Genomic DNA, 18685 nt, shown 5'->3' with positions numbered 1-18685 from the left:
GGGGCGGGGGAGAGCCCAGATAGAGGGGGCTGGGTCCAGGAGGGCCCCTGTGGTCTGGCCAGAATGGTGAGGGCACATTCAGAGAGAGGATGAGGAAGTGGTGCTATGGATCGCAGGTTCCAGAGGCAGAAGAGTGGTGGGAGTGGGGGAGGTGGGTGAAAGCGGGCCAGCACAGTAAGAGAATGTGGGGGATCAGTGACTGTGGGCACCCTAGTCAGTGACACCATCACCACCACTGTCTGCACAAATGGAGTCCTCTTACAGCCCAGGGCTGAGATGGGGAGATGCATACCTGCCCCCTTCCCCCCCACCGTGGGGGGGGCTGCAGCTTTTCCCCGTGGCCTCCAGCATATTCCTGCCAGTGGAATGGGGTGTTTTCCTGTTCTCCCCACAGATGGGTGGGAAGACTGGGCCTCGTGAGGTCCAATTTGACTCAGACTTGAGAAGAAGGTTCCAGAGTACTGGGAGAGGCTGGTCATCTCCTGCCTTGGAATGTGCCCTGCTCCAGGCCTATGGCCAGGCCCATCCCTGCCCCTTCCGTCTTGTAGACCAGATGGCCTCAGGGACCTGTCCCCACCCTCCACCTCTTTCCACTGTCCTCACCTGAAGCTCCACCAGCCATGTCTGCCATTCCTGACTTGCTAGCGCCCTTCAGGCTGCCCCCCGCCCCGCGGACCCTGTCTCATACCCAAATGCCCTGTGAGCTGAGCTCTCCCTTCCCACACGGGCTGTCTTCCCTGCTTGGCACACTGCCCAGTGGCCTCAGCCCCGAGCATCTCTGTGTCAGGCAGCAAACACGTCTTTCTCATGCACACACCTGAGGGAGGGCTGGAATGGGGCTGTGTCACCGCTGCATGCCAGTCTCTAGTTCCAAGCGGGTGTCGCGGGCTTCCTCGTGCTGTTGTCACCTGGCTTGACTGTAGGCTCTACCTTGAGAGAGACCCATGGCCTCTACAGCTGTGGGGCTCCCTAGAGACCAAGAAAGCCACGGATTCCACCACCTTAGAGGGGAGCAGCTCTGTCCACAGAAGTCTGTAGCCCCAAGGCCAGGCACGTCCCTGTCCCTCTGTCCTGCTGCACACGCACACCCGTGCCCACGCACACACGCGTACATGCACACGCGCACACACACACCTACACGTGCGCCCACACACACACACACACACGCTGGGGCCGCCTCCTCCTTCCTGTCGGTTCTCTGTTTGCTAGTCCTGCTCCCTGAACAGATGGAGGATTGCTCAGAGCAGAGGAAATGCTGAGCCACAGCTGCCGACCCCAGCAGTACAGCTCCCCGGTCCTGTGCTCCGTGACTCAGGCCCAGCAGGCCCAGCTCTGGACCCAGTGCTGTTCCACAGCTGGGGGTGGGGGTGGTGAGAATCCCTCTGCACACAGCTGCCCCTTGCCCGTTGGTGGCGACCAAGGCTGTGTGTATGCGCCTCCATGAGGCCGACCTGGTGGCTGATAAGTCTAGGAGCCGGCGTTGGCGTCTGGGCGGGCCCTTGCCTCCAACCTGAGCAGCTCGGGCAGTAGCCCAAGAGGCACGTCTGGCATACCAGGCCTTCACGCTCCAGCCGGAGCACCCTGGCTGCTCTGCCGGCCCTGCCCCTGCCTTGGGTCAGATTCTCTGTTCCCTGCTTGGGTGTCTGCCCCCACCACTGGGTCACCTCGGCTGGTGGAACCTACCCCTGGGCAGTCTGTTTGCACCCCGTCTCCTCCATCCTCCCCTTCTGGCCCTACCCCACCCTCCCCGCACCTCTTCTCTGCACTCAGCCCTCCTTCCTCAGCCGCCAGTGGAACGTTCCTCACATGCCACCTTCTGCTTAGGCTCTCCTACTGATCCCGCTTGTGTGGGGCTGATCCAGCCTCCCAGGACAGCTGGCACACAAGGATGTCGGTCCCCTTCTGTCCCAGCTCTGGCCACTCCCCATCCACCTTAGCCTCCCTGCCTCTGCGTGCCCTCCTCTCTGCCCTCCCCACTCTGGCACCTGGCCTGCTCCCTGTCTCCGCACACTCAGCGCCCCTCCCGTCGCCCCTTCTGCTGGGCTTAGGTGGAACCAGTGCAGTGCCTTGGTGGCCCCTCAGGGCACAGAGGCTGTACCTCAGCAGAAGCCTGACAGACGAATAAAAGGGGCGGGGGAGGCCCGGCCTGGAAGGGGGGCACAGAGCCTGTGGTAGGTGGTTAAGATGGAGTCACCCAGGCTTCATGTGTGTGCCTGTTCTTGTCATAGGCACCTGGGTGGCTCAGTTGGTTAAATGTCTGCCTTCAGCTCAGGTCGTGATCCCGGGGTCCTGAGATCAAGTCCTGGGATTGAGTCCCGCGTCCGGCTCCCTGCTCAGCGGGGCGTCTGCTTCTCCTTCCTCTGCTTCCGCTTTCTCTCAAATAAATATAGTCTTTAAAAAAAAAAAGAAAGTGAGGCTCATAGCCAAGAGTTTGGGGAAATCATATTCCCCACTTAAGAGGTGAGAAATGCAGAGGTCGTGACTCCTTAGATGCTGGGCAGTGTTTGGGTACAACAGAGGGAAGCCAGCCCTGCACACATTGAGGAGAGTGCGTTGGGGGCGGGGGGCTGACTGTCCAGGTGTCCTGTGATCCCAAAGTGACTGGAGGTTTTGGGCACGGCAGGGGTCGCCATGAGCACCCCAGAGGCAGACAGACCTGGGGCGGTTGTCCCTGTGCTGTGGCACTCATGGGTACATCTCTGTGCTTGGTTTCCTCCTCTGTAAACTGGAGCCAGTCCCCATGCCCGTGACTTGTCCTCAGGATTAGGGGAGCTCGGACTGCAAGGCGGAGTCAGTTGGTGGCCAGCAGCCGAGGGCCCTGTGCTCTGCGGCCCTTGTGGACTGGGATGGGAGGGGTCCAGCTTGAACAGGGGCTGCTGGCTTGTTGTTCCTCATCTTCTCCTGCCCCACTGTCCCACAAGGAGGTCTTGTCCCTCCCACCTTTGTCTTCTTGCCTTGCTTCTTAGCCCAGCCAGTACCTTCTCTTCCTGTTGCCCTGGAGGACAGGGTTGGGGTTGATCTGAACTCACATGGGGTGTACCCAGCAAAAGTGTCTCCTCCTAGGAACTTCCTCCCCAGAAACAGCTGTCCTGGCCGGGGCCTGTGGGGAGGCCCCCCGCACCCCCCTCCCCCCGTGCATCGGAGTTCACCACAGCCTAATGTCAACTTGCCTTTGGCATACCCGGGACAGTGTACATGGCCAGAGGGCACAGTGGTCATCACAACAGGAAGGGGAGGTGGACCAAGCTGTCATCAGCATAGCAACATCACATTTGGGGGAAATAGGGGTCACTCATGTCCACTTAGAGTTCTGGGTTTTGTTTTAGAGTTTACTTAGAGTGAACAAGTACGGGGAGGGACAAAGGGAGAGAGAAACTCCAGAAGACTCCGTGGTGAGCTTAGAGCCTGATGTGGGGCTTGATCTCAAGACCCTGAGATCAAAACCTGAGCCGAAACTGAGAGTCAGATGCCCAACCGACTGCCCCACCCAGCGGCCCCCAAGTTCTCTTTTATTTTTTATTAAGAATAACTTGCTTCCTTTCTGTAGGTAGTCTGGACCCTCAAAACAGGCACGGCATTTGTGAGGATCACTGGAGATGGCTTACAGGGCTGGGGAAACAGGTCTGTCGAAGAGGCCCTTTGCAGCAACTGTCCCTAAAGAGCGAGCCAGGGTCTTGGGTAGGCCTGTGGGAGAACCTCCCCCACCAGAAGGAGCCATACTCAGGCCCCTCTGCAGGACTGATCAAGGGATGACCCACCGGGTCCCTAGCCCTCCCCAGATGTCCCTGAGCCTATACCAGTCCAAGGAACTCTGTGGAGCAATAAAGAGATGCCCCAGGGACATGTGAGCTGCCTGTGTGCCAGACTAGGCTGAGTGCTTTCTATAAACAGTCTTCGTTAATCCTCATAACAATTGGCTTTTAAGTACAGTGGTTGGATCATATCCCTTCCTGCTTCCGGCTTTACCTAGAAGGAGATCTAGACTCCTCCCTGTGGGCGATCTGGCCCCGGAGGTCTCTGCTGCTCTTTGCCGTGCTTGCTGTGCTCTGGCCATTCTGGATGCCCTCCCCTTTCTGGAGCTCACCAGCGTGCTCCTGCCCCAGGGCCTTTGCACTTGCTCTTCTCATTGTCCATAGTGACCTTTCCTCAGCTCTCTTGGCTGCTTCCTTCTCGTCACTTGAGCTCAAATTTAGAGAAGTCCACCCTGATTACTCTAGTGGTCATCACCTGCTGGGCACGCCATGTCCCTAGGTGTCTGAAGCCATCAGCCAGCTTCTGGTGAATCTGAAAGGATATCGAAAGGAGTTTTTTCAGTTTTCCCGGAACTGGCAGGCTAGGCCCAGAGCCGAGGACAGGACGTACCAAGTACTTCCCTACGTGCCAAAGGCAGGGAGCCACAGGCAGCTGGAGCCAGCCTCCTCCCACAGGGCTGGTCAGAGGTGTCCCCTGAGAACCAGCCCAGGCCCTGCCCTGTTGCTCTGCAGCAAGCCTGAGACTGGTGGGGGGTGGCGTCTAGGTGAGTGCGGTGTTTGTGATCCAAAGTCATTCCCTCCTTTCTGCAAAGTCAAACCCCCAAGGAAGGGGGTTTACGTGGTGGCAGGGCCCCACAGCCAGGGCGTCCAGAACGACCAGAGCACAGAGGCAGGGGTTGTGCAGCAGAGCCATGGTGGGGAGCACAGATGAGGGGACATGAGAGAGAGTGGGGTGTGCTTGTCTGCTGGGTGTCACGCACACCCCAGCCAGTAAGCCTGGAGCATGAGCTCACCCCCACCAACCCCCGATGTTGCAGGAGGACCCATGCCCATGAGGTGGTGCTTGCCGGAGGACCCATGACCATGAGACAGTGCTTATCAGCTCCATCTCCTGGGTAGGCACGTGTCCTTTGGGGAAGAGGCATGGGTCGTGTGAGGTTCAGGCTGTCAGAGCTGGACTTGGAAGCCAGGCCTATCAGACTGAACACTGGACCATTTCCCGCACTAGCTCCTGCCTCCCTTCTCCACACTGACCCCTATGTGTGGACGTGGAAGCCTGGCCTCCTTCCTCCTTCCTCCTTCCTGACCCCTGGGGCAGCCACTGGGGCAGGGGGCGGCAAGGGGAACAAGGGCCTGTTTCCCACATCCCTGACAGTGTCGTGTGGTAGCCGCAAGCTACAGGAGGAGAATCTGGGGGGACAGCCATGTCAGCTCCAGAGCTTACCTCCAGGGCACCAGTATTTAACCCAGAGGAGTTTATATGTTCTTACATGTTTGGTGTGTTTCCTATCCCCGGACTTCTCTTTGCTGGTAGCTTACACTGTCTAACGTGGTTGTGAATGAGTGTGCGTGTCAACTGAAGGAAAGACTTTGTGGGATACGCGCTTAAACGTGTGTAGTGATGGGCCTTAGGTAGAAGACGGGGTAGGATTGGGGTGAGGGACTAAAACAGGGCTTCACATTTCTGTTCTGTCCTTTTGTATTATTGGCCCTTTCTGTGACGATGCATTCCTGTTTTTTTTTTTTTTTTAAGATTTTATTTATTTATTTGACAGAGAGATCATAAGTAGGCAGAGAGATAGAGGGGGGAAGCAGGCTTCCTGCTGAGCAGAGAGCCCGATGTGGGGCTCTATCCCATGACCCTGAGATCCTGTCCTGAGCCGAAGGCAGTGGCTTAACCCACTGAGCCACCCAGGTGCCGCTGCATTCCTGTTTAAAAACAACAACTAAGAAAACCACTTGAATCTGGTGTTACAGGTGCCTAGAGCAGTTGCTGCAGGCCTGGCCTGCCACCGGGGAGTGCCCTGCTCTGTCTTGGGTGGGGCTGGAGGAGAAGGCCTGTGGAGGCCCAGGGAGCATGCCCCTGCCCCGGACTTCCTCCGGATCTGGTGTGCCCATCCCTGAGCTCCTTGCTGCAGCAAACGAGACCATCTGCTCCTCCCCGAAGGTCCTTCTGGAGGAGCTGTGCAGGGTGCGATCATCTGCTTGGAGCTGCCAGTCCAGTACCCCACCAGCATGGGAGGCTGGCTAAGCGAGGGTCACTGCTGTCCTGCCTGGCTCTTGTTCTGCTTATAAACATGTTTACTGCCCCGAGAAGCAGCTGGTGCTTTTCACACACACAGGATGGGCCTGGGGTCCCCTTCACAGGTTAGCGGGCCCAGAGCCTAGAATGAAGGATGTAAACCCTAGAGGTGGGGCCCCTGCCTGGTTCAGCCGAAAAGCGTGCCACTCTTGATCTCAGGGTCATGGGTTCGAGTTCTGTGTCGGGGGGTAGAGAGGACTTCAAATAAAGAAATAAAAATTAAAACAAAACAAAACAAAAAAACCCAAGCCCCACAAACCTATAGGTAATTTGCCCACGGGGGCTGTGGAGTGCCACCTGGGTGTGGTTCTGGACGTGGCTCTTTAGGGCCTGGGGACGGTCCCAGCTCCTTTCCCACACAGGGCAGAACAAACTTACCAGCTCCGTGAAGGCATCTTTTCCTCTGGAGAGGCAGGCTCCAGCCCAGCAGCAGGCCGGTCCCGCTGTGGGTGAGGCACTTCTTGGTGGGACATGTGAAATGGGTGTTGCCACAAAACCTTAGGTTAGCTCATCTTCTCTGTGTGGTGAAGCTCGGGGAAGAGCAGCATTGACAGATACATCTCCAGGAGAGCTGGAGGCCGGGCTCCGGCAGACCCCGGCACCCCCGTGTTCGTAGCAGCATTGTTCACGGGAGCTGGGAGTGACCTGTGACAGCTGACAGATGGGGGGCAAACACAGCATGTTCCGGCCACATGTGGAATATTCTTTAGGCTTAAAGAGGAAGGACATTATGATTGGGGGAGGGCGGGATGGACGGTGGAGCACAGAGGTACTCTAGGGCAGTGAAAATACTCTGTATCATGAAGACACATGTCCTCGTACTTTCGTCCCGCCTCCTAGAAGGTACACGAGGAGTGAACCCTCGTTACCCTGCAGGTTTCACATAGCGATGGCGTGTTCATGCAGACTGCTAAGTGCTGAGCTACACTGGTGATGCACGAGTCTGAGGGGGGTAGTGCAGGCAGTGGGTGACAGATCTCTGTGCCTTCCTCTCCACTTCTCTGTGAACTTGAAACTGCTCTGGAAAAATAGTCTTGGGGCACCCAGCTGGCTCAGGTGGTAGAGCGTGCAGCTCTTGATCTTAGGGTCAGGAGTTCCAGACTGACGGGTGTAGCTAGGGCTTACAGAATAAAATCTTAAAAAAAATAAATAAATAAAAATAAAGAATTAAAAATAGCTAAAATTAAGAAAAAATTATGATACACACTATAAATAGATGAACCTTGAGGGCATGATGCTGAGTGAAATGAGGTGGGCACAAAATGACGAACATGTACGATGAGACTTCCGTGAAGCTCTAAAATTGTCCCATTCACAGAGACAGAGATAGAAGGGTGGGCACCAGGGGCTGGGGAGGGGGCGTCCGTGTTTAATGGGGGCAGAGTTTCAGCTGGGGAAGAGGAGCGCGATCTGGGGGCTGACAGTGGTGAGAGCTGCAGGGCTGTGTGAACAGTTCTGATGTCTCAGAATCGGGCACTTAAAAATGGCTAAAATGTAAACCTTCTGTATATTATGCCACAATGAAAAACAATGTATCAAGGGGCTTTCTCCAGCTGCCTTCTCACCCCTACAGGGTTTATACTGTATATCTTTAATTTCCACTCCTCGTTCTTAAGGCGTGACTTCCTTTTTATATTTTCAGATGAGTGTTTTAGGTGCAGGAGAAACCGGAACAATCTGGCCATTTACTGAAACCCGCTAAAGCAGAGCCCTGAGCCCTCTGTCCCCTTGTTCCATCCCAGGCGGAAAGGCTGGTCTGAGGTATGAGGTAGATGTGGCTGAGGACAGTAGTCTTTGGCAAAGACAGATGTTAAGTTGGGGTCCCCTGCATGGTAGACCGGTGACCTCCTAGCTCGAGAGAGATTAGACCGTGTACCCATTGGGTACCGTCTGCCTGGATCTCTGTGGTTCCCCACAGGCACCAAATCCCCCAGGGCCTCGGGCCCATTCAGACCCAGAAATGTCTTCATTGCCAAGCTATGACTGCTTCACTGGGTTTCGCAGCCCTCATGTCTGCTTCCCAGCTGCGATGTCTGTCCACCCGAAAGCTAGCTGGCCTTTCTAGGGAGTTCAGGGCTGGCCTCTGCATCCTGATGTGGGGCGGGGAGGGGCAGGGCCAGTACCCAGTGGAGCACAGGGCAGGAGGGCCAACACCTGATGGGCAGAAACCGAGCATCTCTTAACTCTCTGGGGTGCAGTGGTCCAATGACCACAGGGTGATGTGGGGGCGGGAGGAGGTACTGGTGGGCCTCCCCGACCCCGTGGAGAGCTATTTTGAGTGGGTCCATCTGGCCTAGCCCTTCGGGGAACTCAGCCCTAGCCTCTCCTTAGTCTGTGTGACCTACTCCGGTGATAGCATAAGACCCATGGAAAGAAATTCTACTGCAGAGTTTATAGTGAATTCTCAAAGTATCTACTTACCTTATATATTTTTTAAAGATTTTATTTATTTATTTGCGAGGGAGAGAGGGAGGGAGAAAACACAAGCCGGGGGAGCGGCAGAGGCAGAGGGAGAAGCGGGCTCCCCGCTGAGCAGAGAGCCTGATGCGAGACTTGATCCCAAAACTACAGGATCATGACCTGCGCTGAAGGCAGACACTTAGTTGACTGAGCCATCCAGGCACCCAATATCCACTTATCTTAAATGGAAACACTTCAAATACTTTATAGAAAGATTAAAACAAGAACATGTTCTTTAAAACATGAACCTTCAGGGCACCTGGCTGGCTCAGTGGGTTGAGCCTCTGCCTTCAGCTCCGGTCATGATTTCGGGGTCCTGGGATCAAGCCTTGCATCGGGCTCCCTGCTCAGTGGGGAGCCTGCTTCCTCCTCTCTCCCATTTGTGTGTGTGCATTCTCACTCTCTCTCTCAAATAAATAAATACATAAATTAACCTTAAAAAAGCAAAACCAAAAAACACGAACCTTTGTACGGATGTATTAAGCCTGACTTTTAATCCAACAGGGTATGGGGTGGCAAACAGGTTAGCAGCGAGACCTTGGAGAGGGGGCTGGGGATTTCGGCGCTCCGTGCCCCACCTGACGTCCTGGGACCCCCCCCTCCCGGGTGCCCTCACCATGGACCCCCCAGGGTACAACTGCTTTGTGGACAGAGACAAGATGGACGCAGCCGTGCAGGACATGGGCCCCAAGGAGCTGAGCTGCACGGAGCCGCAGGAGCTGAAGCAGCTGGCCCGCCAGGGCTACTGGGCCCGCAGCTACACCCTGCGTGGCAAGGTATACCAGCGGCTGATCCGGGACATCCCCTGCCGCACCGTCACGCCGGATGCTAGCGTGTACAGCGACATCGTGGGCAAGATCGTGGGCAAGCACAGTGATAGCAGCCTGCCCTTGCCCGAGTTCGTGGACAACACGCAGGTGCCCAGCTACTGCCTGAACCCGCGCGGCGAGGGCGCCGTGCGCAAGATCCTGCTGTGCATCGCCAACCAGTTCCCGGACGTGTCCTTCTGCCCCGCGCTGCCCGCCGTCGTGGCCCTGCTGCTGCACTACAGCACGGACGAGGCCCAGTGCTTTGAGAACACCTGCCGCATCCTGGCCTGCAACGACCCCAGCAGGAAGCTGGTGGACCAGAGCTTCCTGGCCTTCGAGTCCTCCTGCATGACCTTCGGGGACCTGGTGAACAAGTACTGCCAGGCGGCCCACAAGCTGATGGTGGCCGTGTCCGAGGACGTGCTACAGGTCTACGCAGACTGGCAGCGCTGGCTGTTTGGGGAGCTGCCGCTCAGCCACTTCGCCCGCGTCTTTGACGTCTTCCTGGTGGAGGGCTACAAGGTGCTGTACCGCGTGGCTCTGGCCATCCTCAAGTTCTTCCACAAGGTGAGAGCCGGGCAGCCGCCAGAGTCGGACAGTGTGAAGCAGGACATCCGCGCCTTCGTCAGGGACATCGCCAAGACCGTGTCTCCGGAGAAGCTGCTGGAGAAGGCGTTTGCCATCCGCCTCTTCTCCCGGAAGGAAATCCAGCTCCTGCAGATGGCCAACGAGAAAGCTCTGAAGCAGAAGGGCATCACTGTCAAGCAGAAGAGGTAGGTGGGCCCCTGGGGGCCTCAGCTGTGGCCTACCCCGCAGCTCTGAGGGGCCCGCGTTGGGGAGGGCTTCAGTTGGGATGCATCCCAGGGTGGGGGTCGGACCTTGTCCTGCCAGCCTCTTGGTCACCTGCAGGCCCGCCCGCCAGGCCGCCCTGCATGGATAGAAAACTGCAGAAGGGAGAAGGGGAATTGTGACCACAGCTGCGGACTGCTTAGGCAGCTGTGGGCACAGGTGTAGAGTCCTGCCCTCGGGGACAAGGCCCACCACTGAGACGGAAGCCGGACGCTGACCATGGAGTCAGAGGTTGGCAGTGGGCCTGGCTGACTGCCGAACATCATTTCAGAGGCGCCCCTGCCCTGCCCCTCCTGCTCTGGGCTCCCTTGCTTGCTGTCCTCGTGGCTACTGGGTATGCCCCCCGCCCTGAGCACAGCACCTGGGGGACCCGAGCTGGGAAGGGCCCACAGCGTTCCCATACCGTCCCCGTACCGTCTCGGCCTGACCAGGCTGTTGGTAGGAGGCCTTTCTCCTGGGCCACAGGCAGGTGCATCCCAGCCGTCAGTATCTGCCACTAACCTGTCCTTGTCTGTTTTGTTTTTCTTCTTCTTCTCTATGTCCGTTGCTTCCTCCTGTTTTTCAGTGTTTCACTCTCTAAAAGGTAGGTCTGTTAACCAAATGTCCGTGCCTGGCCTCTCTCCGTCTCTTGGCCTGGCTGTCCCAGGGCCCGGCTGCTTGCTCCGGCTCTCAGGACTGGCTTCGGCAACGCTGCCTGGAAGCCTGGCTGTTGTTCCTGCTCTGTCTGTCTGCGCGGCTGCCTCACCTCTGCTGTCTGTCAGTGCTTGGCTGACTCTGAAACCTTGTCTTGCCAGAGCTGGTTCCGTGTCTGTCCCCATTTATTAGGGAACAGGTGCTTTTGTCCTGGCCCAGGCCGGTGCTCTCCCCTCTGTAACCTCTGGGAGTGGGGCTCCGGGGGTCAGCACCATCCCATTTCTCCCTCCATAGGTGAGGAGCCCCCTGCAGGCTTAGCTTACACGAGAGGCTCTGCATCCCTCTGTGGGGGTGGGGGGCATCGGGGCTGGGTTCCAGGCTGTGCTCTGAGCCCTCCCCACTTTCCCCAGGCAGTTTGTGCACCTGGCCGTGCACGCGGAGAACTTCCACTCAGAGATCGTCAGTGTGAAGGAGATGAGAGACATCTGGTCATGGGTCCCCGAACGCTTCGCCCTGTGCCAGCCCCTCCTCCTCTTCTCGTCCCTGCAGCACGGGTACAGCCTGACCAGGTAACCCCCAGGAGACCAGCACACACTGGCCTGGGCTCCCGGGCCTGCCAGTGTGGGGGGACAGAGTGAGCTGTGGGCCACTCCAGAACATTGTGGTGGTGGCTAGAGATGGGCCCCTGGATATTCTTGGGGGCCCTGGAATGGGAGCCCCTCTTCCTGGACTTCTCTTACCCTCAAGCTTCCCACACGCAAGGGCTCTGTGCCGTGAATACACCGCCCGGCTCCAGGCCTCTGTGTGGGTGCTGGGACAACCCGGGAAACAGAATCCCTACCCAGGACTGTACAGAATTCTAGCACAGACGGCCCATGCTGGTAGGCCTTGGATCACTACTCCCCGACCCCCACTTGGCTGGTGCACAGGTGGGTCCGGGGAACTCCGGCTGGGCCCCCTCAGATCGTGCCACCTCCCACGGCCGTTCCACCAGGCACAGCCCCTGTTGAGCCTGAGACAGCAGGTGGCCTCAGAAGTTTCTGGCTTCAGTCCCGGGTGACCCCACGCATGTGGCATAGCTAGAGATACATTCGCCTGCTCCCCAACTCTGCACCCTGTGGGAGCCCCAGCTGAAGAGCAGGACAGACAGGCAGGGCCCCCAGGGATGTCCGCCAAGCTCCAGGTGCTTGGTGCCACCACAGGGCACTGTCAGGCCTCCTCAGGCACTTCCCAGTGTTGGCTGTCTCCCGCCTCAGACCCCGAGGCATGTTCCAAGCTCTCCTAGAGCAGGGACCTGTTCCTCTGGTCTTGTCTCCCTGGAGCACCTGGCACGTGGCTGCGCCTGCTGAGGGCGACCTGCATGTGACTTCCCCCCATCATACCAGGGCCTATGGTCTGGGGTAGCAGACTGCGGCCGCATGCTGCCTGGCCTGGGCTCTGTCTTGGCTGAGAAGTGTCCAGGCCAAGGCGCTGCCAAGTCCTTGGCCATCATGATTGGTCCCCGGGACACAGGGCAACACAGTTCCCAGGCCTGTCTACCGCAGACAGCCCAGGCTTCTCAGATGTGAGGAGCACCAGAGGCTGTGGCCCAAGGGGGCACCAAGCACCATGCCAGGCTGCTGTGTGTGGTCTTTCTCCCAGGTTCTATCTCCAGTGTGAAGGACATGAGCCCACCCTCCTGCTCATCAAGACCACGCAGAAGGAGGTGAGGAGGGGTCTTTGCGTCTGCTGAGCTCCAGGGAGGGAGGAGCCGCCCTGAAACTTCCACCCAGGCTCCCTGCTCTTAGGTGCACAGGGTGGGGAGAGCCCTCCACGGAGGGGGACCCCAGCCCCCCGAGGAACTGCCTCTCTCTCCTGGGGCTCCCCTGTGGGAGCAGCCTGAACCCCCAGGGCCTGGCTTTGAGGAGCTCTACAGAGATGGCCCAGTGAGCAAGGCCCTACATGCCGGCTACCCGCTGTCTTCACCCCCTCCCCGCTCACAGACAGTCGTCGTCCAGCCGTCCTCTGCAGTAGCTGTCACCTGGAAAGTACCCTGGAGTGTCTAGGAAAGCCAGAACTCCCAGGCCTCCATTCTAGGGCCTTGTGCTCTCCGAGAGGCTCCTTGTTCCTTGGCTCCCAAACCCGCACCCCTGGGAGTGTTAGGTTCCTCACCCCGCCCTGATCCTGTGTCTGCCTTCTAGCAAGGGACTCAGTGTCAGACACAGGGGGCAAAGCCTGCAGCCACTCAAGGGACTGAGTCTGTTGGTGAAATGTAGCATTTTGCTGGCTGGCGGGATTGGGGACCACTCTAGAGTGCGGTTATCTCGGAAGCTTCTGTGTGAGGGGGCACCCCTGGGGTTGATGGCTGAAGTCCAAGTGCGGCCATGGGCTCCTCACCGTGCTTAAGGGCCAAGGACGGAAACAGAAGTACCTGTGACAAGCTGAGGCGGCCACCTGCCCCGTGCCCTCCAGACTTTGACATCCCCACACTGCAGGCCACCTCTGGCCCTTGGCCTCGGGTTGGGGCGGGGGTGCGGCTGTGCCCACAGTGCCGCCCGGCCGCGAGCGAGGGGTGCTTCTGCAGGCAGGCAGGGTGTGGCCTCATGCCCTGGCCCTTTCTCCCTAGGTGTGTGGGGCTTACCTGTCAACAGACTGGAGTGAGAGGAACAAGTTTGGTGGTAAAGTGGGCTTCTTTGGGACTGGAGAGTGCTTCGTGTTTCGGGTGAGTGAGGCTGCTGGCTCCTCACCCCACGGGCCCCCCACTGTTGGCTTCACGGGAGGATGGTCAGGGTCAGATGACAGTGCGTGAGCGCAGCGGGCCTTGGCCATGTGCAGCATCTCCCCAGCCCGGGCACGGGGTCTGGTGCTGAGACTGGTGGGGGGCGTGGGCAGGAGGGCCTGGCAGGGGATCTGTGTGTGGTGACTCCGGCTGCCCCTTTGCCCTCAGCTGCAGCCCGAGGTCCAGCGCTATGAGTGGGTGGTCATTAAACACCCAGAGCTGACCAAGCCTGTGTCCTCGGAGGCCCCCGCCGCCCCGTCGCCACCGTGCCGCCCCGTGTCCTCCGACCCTGCTGACCGCCTCTCGCCCTTCCTGGCTGCACGTCACTTCAACCTGCCCTCCAAGACGGAGTCCATGTTCATGGCTGGGGGCAATGACTGCCTCATCGTAGGTGGGCACCCCTCTGCTCCCCGTGCTTGGTCCCACCCGCACACCCTTGGTTACTTAGCCTGGGAGATGGGCTCAGGGCCGTGGGGCACGGAGGTCCTGCGTGGCAGGTGCCTCCCCCAAGGGATGGGCAGAGGAAGAGAATTGTGGGGGCTGGAGCAGGTGCAGGAGCGGGAGTGGGGACAGGAGGGTGCATGGTGGGGGACCCTGGGTCACCCTGTGGTCTCGGAGAAGTATCTGGGAGCGCCAGGGCAGGGACAGCTCGGAGGCTTACCCCATCCCGGGATGATGATCAGGAGTGGGGAGAGGATCTCGGTGGGGGGGCAGTGCTGGACAGAGGAGCAGCCACTGACCAGAGCATCCCGCAGGTGGAGGGGGCGGCCAGGCGCTCTACATCGATGGGGACCTAAACCGGGGCCGCACTGGCCACTGTGACACTTTCAACAACCAGCCCCTCTGCTCTGAGAACTTCCTCATCGCAGCTGTGGAGGCCTGGGGCTTCCAAGACCCTGACACCCAGTGACAGACCTGCACAGACGGTGACTGAGCCATCACCATGGGGTGGGGTGGGGCAGAGGCCAAGCCCCCTCTTCAGGGCAGTAAGTGAGGTCCCCTCCTCTCCCCTGTGCCATGCCAGTGGCCAGTGTCTAAGTGCAGCTGGGGCTCTGGGGCTGGGCTGGCCAGGGGATGCCGGGACTTCAGCCGCCTGGGCCTGTCCCTGCTCAGACCTGCTGCTGCCTTGAGCGTGGGCTCAGGCCCCAGTTCTCGGTGGAGGCATCCTGTGCTCGAGGCTAGCAAGGCCACCCACACAGTCTCAGTCCCTTGGTGCAGTGCGGGGACAGGAAAAGAAGAAACCTTCCATCAAGTGTGGGGCCATGGCTCCCCCTGCTGGTGCCTCGTAGCATAGCTCCTGAGCAGAGGCCGGTGGCCACCACTGGTCCTGTGGGTGGGCGGCCACCTGGCCAGTGGCTGGCACTGGCGGCTCCCCAGAAAAAACAGGCACGCTGGGGACAGCTTCTTGGCCTTGTCCCCTTCCCCCTCCCACCACCTCTCACCCTTACCCTCCTCCCCGTGCTGGCCTCCTGTGGCTGCCTCTTGGATGGTCACAGCAGGGGGAAGGAGGGGAGGGTTGAATTTGTGCTGAGCTCTGGACCCCTCCTGAGGGAGTGCTGAGCACCAGTATGAAAAAGGGCTGGAGGGGACATCACGGGTTCTTGCGTTTCAGAGCCTGAGGCTTCTGCTGGGCCTCACTGTGGGCCCATCCCTGAAGAGGCCGCCCAGGATGGCCCAGGGAGGGGCCCTCCGCGGCTGACCCCAAACCAGCCAGCTCCGTGTCCTGGAGAAGCCCGGACCCACAGGGGCTTCTGCAGCCCTCCTGCTCTCTGCCCCGGGCCGCCTCCACTCCCCTACAGTCTCTGCAGTGGCCCCAGGGTCCTGTCCAGACTCCCCAACGTGGCATGCTGGTCTTCGTTCGTCCCCAGGCACCCCAGCTTGTTAGAGCTGCCTGCTCCCCAGATCCCTCCCCTGCGGCACCGTCACATGCCATCACACGCCCCTCTCACAGCCCTGTGGTTGGTTTTCTTGTGCTGCCTCCCCTGCCCCCTCCCTGCCCAGCCTGACCCCACAGGGGCCCTGCAGACTGTAGGTGCCACGTGAAGACTGGTTGGGGAGTGGTCTCCTGCTTCGTGACGGCCCTCAGCAGGTCCTGAGGGCCTGGGCACCTGGGGGAGGACACCCAAGCAGCCTCTTGGGACTGTGGCAGCCTGGGTCACAGGTCCTGGTGGTCCTACCCCCCAACCTGGTCCCCATGTGCAGCCCCATGTGGCTGCAGCCAGCCCCTCAGTGTCCCCACGCGCCATACCTCCCCTATCTCCGTCTCGCATGCTCCTCCTGTGGGGCATTGGCCCTCCCCTGCCCCCCCCACTCCAGTATCCCCAGAGCCGGGCCACCATGGTGCAGGAGGAAGGACCAGGAGCCCTGGGTGGCATTGGGCAAGCCACGAACCTGCCTGGAACTCTGTTGCTCCAGGTGTAAAATGGGGCCAGTCATCCTGCTCCGCTGTCCCCACGGGACTCTCAAGAGGCTCTGCAGGGACAGCGTGAGTCCCTAGTGAGGAGAGATGTGCTGGGAGGCAGTGTCACTCCTCACCCCCCCCACTGCCACCCTTGTCCCCCCTCCTCTGAGCCCTCACAGCCCTGTGTGGTAGCGCCAACTTCGGTGTTCATTAAAACATGGTCTTGTTACATGAACTCTGAGGGTCCAAGTCTGGTCTCTTCAACCACGGGGGCCTCCAGGGGCTCCCCGGGGCGCGCCCCCCGAGTTGGGTGGGCGCTGGAAACTGCACCCTTGCCCTACTGGTCAGGGCATCACATGGAACATTGTGGCCCTTTGAAAACGGTGTCCCAGCACTGTTTCCGGGCTCCCTCTGCAGGGGGACTGGGGGATTGCTTGTCCCCGAGTGAGCCCTGGGGAGTCTGCGGCTACCCAGGGCCCTGTCTGGCCTTCCCAGAGGTCCAGCCGAGGAGGGCCCCTGAGGCTTAGCTACCGTGTTGGTGTCCAGCGTGAGGTCTTTGTGCACGTGCAGCCGTCCGTTCCCCTGGCGAGCAGTCTTCCTGGCTGGCCTGTTGAATGGAGAGGTATGTGTGGTTGTTACTTTTAAAATTCCTATTTATCATCCTTGTTACGTATCAGGTGTTCCTGAATAGAATATGTTTTGTTAATATTCTCTATGATTTCTTACTACCTAAAACTTGCTTTTTTTTTTTTTTTAAAGTTTTTTATTTTATTTGAGAAAGGGAGAGGAAAGAGAGCGAGAGAGCACAGAGAGGGAGAAGAAGGTTCTGCCGATCAGAGAGCCCAACGTGGGGCTTGATCCCAGGACCCCAAGATCATGACTTCAGCTTGACAACTGAGCCACCCAGGTGCCCTATAAAACTTGTTTGTTTGTTTTAACATTGTATTTATTTATTTGACAGGGAGAGACACAGCAAGAGAGGGAAAACAGGCAGGGGGAGCAGGAGAGGGAGAAGCAGGCCTCTTGCCGAGCAGGAAGCCTGATGCGGGGCTCGATATCTGAGTCAAAGGCAGATGCTTAATGACTGAGCCACCCAGGCACCCCATAAAACTTGCTTTCGATGTTAAAAATCACTAGCATTTTATGGAATTGCATGAGAAATTACCATTCATTTTTCTATAAACATTTAAAAGTTTATTTTGAGGGGCTCCTCTCTGGCTCCTCTTGGAAGAGCTTGGGACTCTTGGTCTTAGAGTTGTAAGTTTGAGTCCCACATTGGGCATGGAGTTTACTTATCAATTAATAAATGAATAAATAAACAAGTTAATCATATAATTTAAACCAGCTCATTAAATTAAATAATTTCTTAACGGGAACTATATGTCTTTAGGGCTTCAGAACATGAGTTTTGCAAAAAACAATTTATAATACAAGAGTAAGTCATTTGTATTAGGAAATGTTCAGAGCTCTAATTGCTGAATAAAAATTCGTATTTCAACTTTTCCTGCTTTTATAAGCTGCGGGATTAACTTTTTGAGTTTTTCACAGCACCTTGGTTTAGATTTCAGGCTTTCAAATTTTTCTTATTTGTTTCCTGGGCCCATAAGGCCGTTATAGTCCCCTTAAGTATTTTATATTTAATAGATGCAGTGTTTGTAACTTTTAACTAGGAAATAATTTCAGATTTACCAGAGAGAGGCAAAGATCCCACAGAGTGTCCATAGACCCTGCCCAGCTTCTCTTGTGTGGATACGGGACCCCAGCAGAGGTGAATGTTGGTTTATAGTGCTGTGAACTGCAGATTTAATCAGATGCCTTCAGTTTTCCCATAGTCCTTTCTGTGTTCCAGGAATAGATTTAATTTGTACAGATACTTAAATTTTCATTAAGTCCAGAATGTCCTCAAAATTCACAAGACTAACACTGGTCAAAAAAAAAAAAAAAAAATGCCACCAATTAGCATAGTGAGGTCTCCGGAATGGATGCTCATCTTGAGTGTCCTTGTCCTCTGCCCCCAAATGTCTCGTTTGCACCGGAAAGTCACCAACTAAAGCAGAAATGGAGGACGCCTCGCCAGCGCTTCCCCCTACCACGTGGAAGTTAGGCAGAGAAGTGCATGGATCTTTAAGAATAATCTGGTAGGGGGCACCTGGGGGGCTCAGTCGTTAAGGTCTGCCTTTCACTCAGGTCATGGTCCCGGGGTGCTGGGATCGAGCCCCTCATCGGGCTCCCTGCTCTGTGGGGAGCCCGCTTCTGCCTCCCTCTTTCTCTGCTGTGTTCCCTCCTCGGCTGTCGGTCGGAGATCTGAGAGAATAACACTGCAAGCCTGTAGGTAGGAAAGCAACCACGTTTTGGAAGAAACCAATCTTGCACTGTATGTTGACTAAAATTTAAAATTAAAAATCATGGTCTTCATTATATTAGTGTTGGGTCGTGGTCAACAAGTACAGCACCATGTGCCTCATGGCTATGGACGAAATGCCTCACACGTTTGCAGACACACGCGTGTGACCTGCCTGTGCGGAATTTGTTAACTTTGTGCTGGGGGCCAAGGAAGCAAAATCACCGGACACTTCTGTGTGGAGCAGACACACCAACTGTGGGAGACCTCCTGCCTCAGATTGCTGAATCTGGTGGTGTATCCCCTAGCTGGCCAGCTGGTTTCAGCCATGAAGGGCGTTTCCTCGAGAAGCGCCCCTGAGCGGGGGCGCCTGCATGTCG

General features: G+C 57.6%; 1 protein-coding gene across 6 annotated transcripts in view; it reads left to right on the top strand.

Moving 5' to 3' along the window:
• The window catches only part of TBC1D24 (TBC1 domain family member 24), a 23687-nt gene extending 7488 nt beyond the window's left edge, over positions 1-16199 (top strand). For 2 of the 6 annotated variants that reach the window (XM_059415613.1, XM_059415614.1), the window contains 8 exons: positions 7697-7815; positions 9019-10096; positions 10738-10755; positions 11216-11374; positions 12447-12510; positions 13411-13506; positions 13732-13954; positions 14319-16199. In XM_059415613.1, the coding sequence (XP_059271596.1) occupies positions 9132-10096; positions 10738-10755; positions 11216-11374; positions 12447-12510; positions 13411-13506; positions 13732-13954; positions 14319-14473 (1680 nt within the window). In that variant the 5' untranslated portion in view covers positions 7697-7815; positions 9019-9131 and the 3' untranslated portion in view covers positions 14474-16199. Of the gene's footprint in view, positions 1-4809; positions 4868-7696; positions 7816-9018; positions 10097-10737; positions 10756-11215; positions 11375-12446; positions 12511-13410; positions 13507-13731; positions 13955-14318 lie in introns of those variants that run through there. The other 4 variants (XM_059415617.1, XM_059415615.1, XM_059415618.1 and 1 more) reach the window with 4 other exon arrangements.
• Positions 16200-18685: the final 2486 nt, after the last annotated feature.

Source organism: Mustela nigripes, chromosome 11, assembly GCF_022355385.1.
Source record: "Mustela nigripes isolate SB6536 chromosome 11, MUSNIG.SB6536, whole genome shotgun sequence".
NCBI classification, from domain to species: Eukaryota; Metazoa; Chordata; class Mammalia; order Carnivora; family Mustelidae; genus Mustela; species Mustela nigripes.
The sequence above is the reverse complement of the archived record's forward strand: the minus strand, read 5'-3'. Positions and strand labels throughout refer to the sequence as shown.